This window comes from Oncorhynchus mykiss, chromosome 23, assembly GCF_013265735.2.
Source record: "Oncorhynchus mykiss isolate Arlee chromosome 23, USDA_OmykA_1.1, whole genome shotgun sequence".
NCBI classification, from domain to species: domain Eukaryota; kingdom Metazoa; phylum Chordata; class Actinopteri; order Salmoniformes; family Salmonidae; genus Oncorhynchus; species Oncorhynchus mykiss.
In genome coordinates this window covers 38,125,274-38,128,695 of record NC_048587.1, presented here as the reverse complement: position 1 = coordinate 38,128,695, position 3,422 = coordinate 38,125,274, and the positions used below count along the sequence as shown (strand labels likewise).

At 41.1% G+C, this 3,422-nt stretch overlaps 1 protein-coding gene across 1 annotated transcript; it reads right to left on the bottom strand.

The window, feature by feature from the left end:
- Positions 1-700: 700 nt before the first annotated feature.
- Positions 701-2,814, bottom strand: LOC110503063. Its single transcript, XM_036960352.1, has 4 exons — positions 2,290-2,814; positions 2,138-2,188; positions 1,494-2,044; positions 701-1,369 (listed from the first exon to the last, which is right to left on the bottom strand). The coding sequence occupies exons 3-4, from the start codon at positions 1,940-1,942 to the stop codon at positions 1,045-1,047; spliced, it is 774 nt and encodes a 257-aa protein (XP_036816247.1). The 5' UTR covers positions 1,943-2,044; positions 2,138-2,188; positions 2,290-2,814; the 3' UTR covers positions 701-1,044.
- Positions 2,815-3,422: the final 608 nt, after the last annotated feature.

Sequence of the window (3,422 nt, the reverse complement as noted above, 5' to 3'; positions counted from 1 at the left end):
ATTTGACCATTTTACTCATCCTAGCAGAGCCAGTTAGGCTGTTATGTTATCCAGAGCGTTGGTGACTGCAACTGTGCTGCTGGCAACAATTTACGTTTTTTTGCCAATGTTTACTGACACCGGTCATATTCAATGGGTATTGAGCATTCGTAAATTCATCAGTTATTCTGCACGCTGGCACACTCAGACGAGAGTGTTCTGAAATCGGAGTAGACCGCCAGAGCAAATTTACCAGCTACAGTTGCCAACTACAGTTGTCGCAGTGACAGTCTATTGAAATGGTTACTTGCATAGTGGAGTCTTTTGTTAAGACATGTGGCTTGATGGTATACCAGTAGAGGTATATGTGACCGACCAGCTCAAATCAGTCATATGTAGCAAAATTTGAAATGTGTTTACATTGGATAAAAGTAGAGACTCAGAGCTACAAAATGGTATGTCATACACTGCGCGAGGAACAATGGGAAAGTTATTCTGCTTAGAAAGTTGAGAAACTTGTTCAACTCACTTTTGATAAAATGGCCTTTGAATGTTTTGGTACCTACTGGAAAGCTCTCCTTTGTCTACACCCATTCAGCATTGTTCACACCCTCTTAAGCCAGCCCCACCCATCTCTTTAATGATTCACATGTGAAGTCATGTGCTAAACAGTGAGTAGTGTAGTAAAGATTAAGACTAAAAGTGGTGAAGTAGTAGAGGTAAACAGAAAGTGTCCATATAAAAATATTTAGATTACGATTAACCAGACACACTTGTCTTAATTGATGGGTCATGTGAAATGCTATATCCCCCAGCCACATGTTGCCAAGTGGATGGGTCTCTACAGAAGGTGTAAACAGTACAGCCAAATGGTTACTTGCGTAGTAGCAATATCAGAAATAGATAGTGTCAATATGAATAAAATATACAGTATGTACAAGAACAATATCAATATCAGTGATAGATGAGTTAGCTATATGCATACAATCAGGGGTAAAGTGGCTGAGCAGCAGGATAAATAAAAAGATAGCATCAGCAACATACAGCGTGTGTGTTAGGAGAAAGTCACTTGAATAGAGGCACTGTAGATTGTGCTGATGACTGGTCCATCTGAACCATGCACGAACAAGGGAATCTATATTCGGAGAGCCTGTTTCTGTCCTGTCCTTGACTTTGGTGCAGGGCATGTGATGTCCATGATCTTTTTGAGAACTCCATGATCTTCTCAAAAACATAAGTTTGTCTAGCTGTGTCCTGTCCAGGTGGTGCTTGTACAGGCAGACCATCTATGGGAGGAAGGATGTCAGCTTTGCGCAGCAGCTGAAACCTTGTCCTGACTGAGTCAGAACGCTCCTTGGCGACAACAACACCGGGCTCCAGAGCATTGAAGCTGTAAAACAGGAAATAACAACAACAAAAAATAGAAGACATTACAACCTTGCACAACATCAATTCACCTCCCAAGTTTAGATAAGAAGAATAACCTCATACAATGCAATGAAAATGATATTCACCTGATGTGCTGGTACTGCTTGAACAGTGGCAGCGGCCTGAAATACGGAGTCAGGTGTTGTTGCCAGCCATAGTTTTCCACCAGCACCGTACCATCCTCCAGTCCAACCAGCTGTGGGGTGTTGACCCCTGTCACAGTGCTGTCCTTCACAACACCAGCAATCTCAGACAAAGTGTTCACTCTGGTCTTTCTGAAGCGCTGCTTGATGAGGCCGAAGCACCAGGCAAACCTGGTGTGGCCTGTGATCAGGTAAGTGAAGGTCCAGACTGTAGTGGAGCTTAAGCATGGTCCGCCAGGCACAATACCAGAGCACAAACTTGTTCTTGTTTTGGCCACTGCAATTATCACAATTAAGGTCCACATGTGTTTCCCCAACTCCATAATTGGTGAAGAAATGGTGCATGTAGTTGATGACCGAGCTTCTGCCTTTGCTGGATGACATGCCTTCATCAATTAAGTAGTTGCTTCACAGCAGACACCAAACAAGCCACACTTGCGAGCAGTTAAAAAGTAGATGGGACCTGGCTGCATAGGGTCAGAAGTATAGTGCACCTGCAAACAACAAAATAACATTAAATTAATGAAAAGAAAATGTAATGTAAAACATATTTTTTTATGGATCATTATCAGGTAAGTTTCACTTACCTACAAATGTGCAGAGTATCAGCACTGCATACAGAAACATCCTCTTGGAAACTGGAAGTTAAAATAAAAACATGAAATAATGTGAGATCAATAAAAGTAGTGCCTATCATGGAGGTCAATTATTAAATAATGAAAGTGTGTTTATTCTTTACATTCCAAGTGTTGTCATCGATTCTTGTAGAGACGCCACACTGCTGCTTTTGTCACATGGGATTGCAGCAGCTCTCCACCAAAGTGTTTGTGTCCTGGGATGGCGTCCTGGTAATACTATTGCGTTATCCTCTGCGTAGTTATTGATGAAGTTCACAATTTGCTGCAAGTCCTCATACTTCAGGTGTAACCTGTGCTTGCTTGGGCCAGCTCTCTTTTTGATGGGAAGCATTAGACCATTATCCTTGTATGACTGGTGGAGGAGAGACAGGCGTGTTCTACTGATGCTGAAAGGCAAATTCCAGATACAAATATGTTGCCATTATTATACAATAGATTGCCATAATCACCGTCAGACATACCTGGCTAACTTGATGGGTCATGTAATCATCTGGCGAGGTGTAGTCTTTTGTTTAGACATGCTAGCTAAACAATGAACCATAATCCTAATCCATAGAGTAGTAGCAATACGAACAGATTGTCATAGCTAAAGTTAACCAATTAGGTTCAATGTTAGCCTGCTAACATTAGGCTATAACTGGCAACATGAAATGGCATTCTGAGATTAAATCTAACGTTAAATTACATCTAACGTCAGCTAGCTTACGTAAACTCACTCACTTTTGTACATCGCCTTGGTCTGTACAATTGACCTTATTTTAGCGCCCCAAAAACGTAATAGTTCCAGATCAACTGTAATGTCAATACCATTGTAAAGCACACTTTCTCCCCTTTCCAACAAAATAAATGACATGACCTAAACGCTGCCCGTTTCTGCATGATTCAAGAAGGCAATGAGCCCCGTTGGGTCTTTGTAAAAATGGCAGGTGGGGAAGCGAAACTAATGCATGATCGTGAGAAGGAGAGATATTGTGTGGGAAAATAGCTTTTTTTCAATCGATCTGTCCAATTTATCACCTTATCGTCTCTAAAATGTAAATAAAACACTATAAAGAGTTTATATAATTACATACCTAGTTGAATCGGGTTTTTAGGATGGTGCTAAAGTGATCTTCAGAAGTAAACAATTTTTTTGAGAGTCGTTATCGCTTGCAGTGACGATGCAAAATATGACTAGGTATCCATCCCCCTTACCACCGTCACTGTCCATTTCTTGTTTTTAAACAATGAGAGA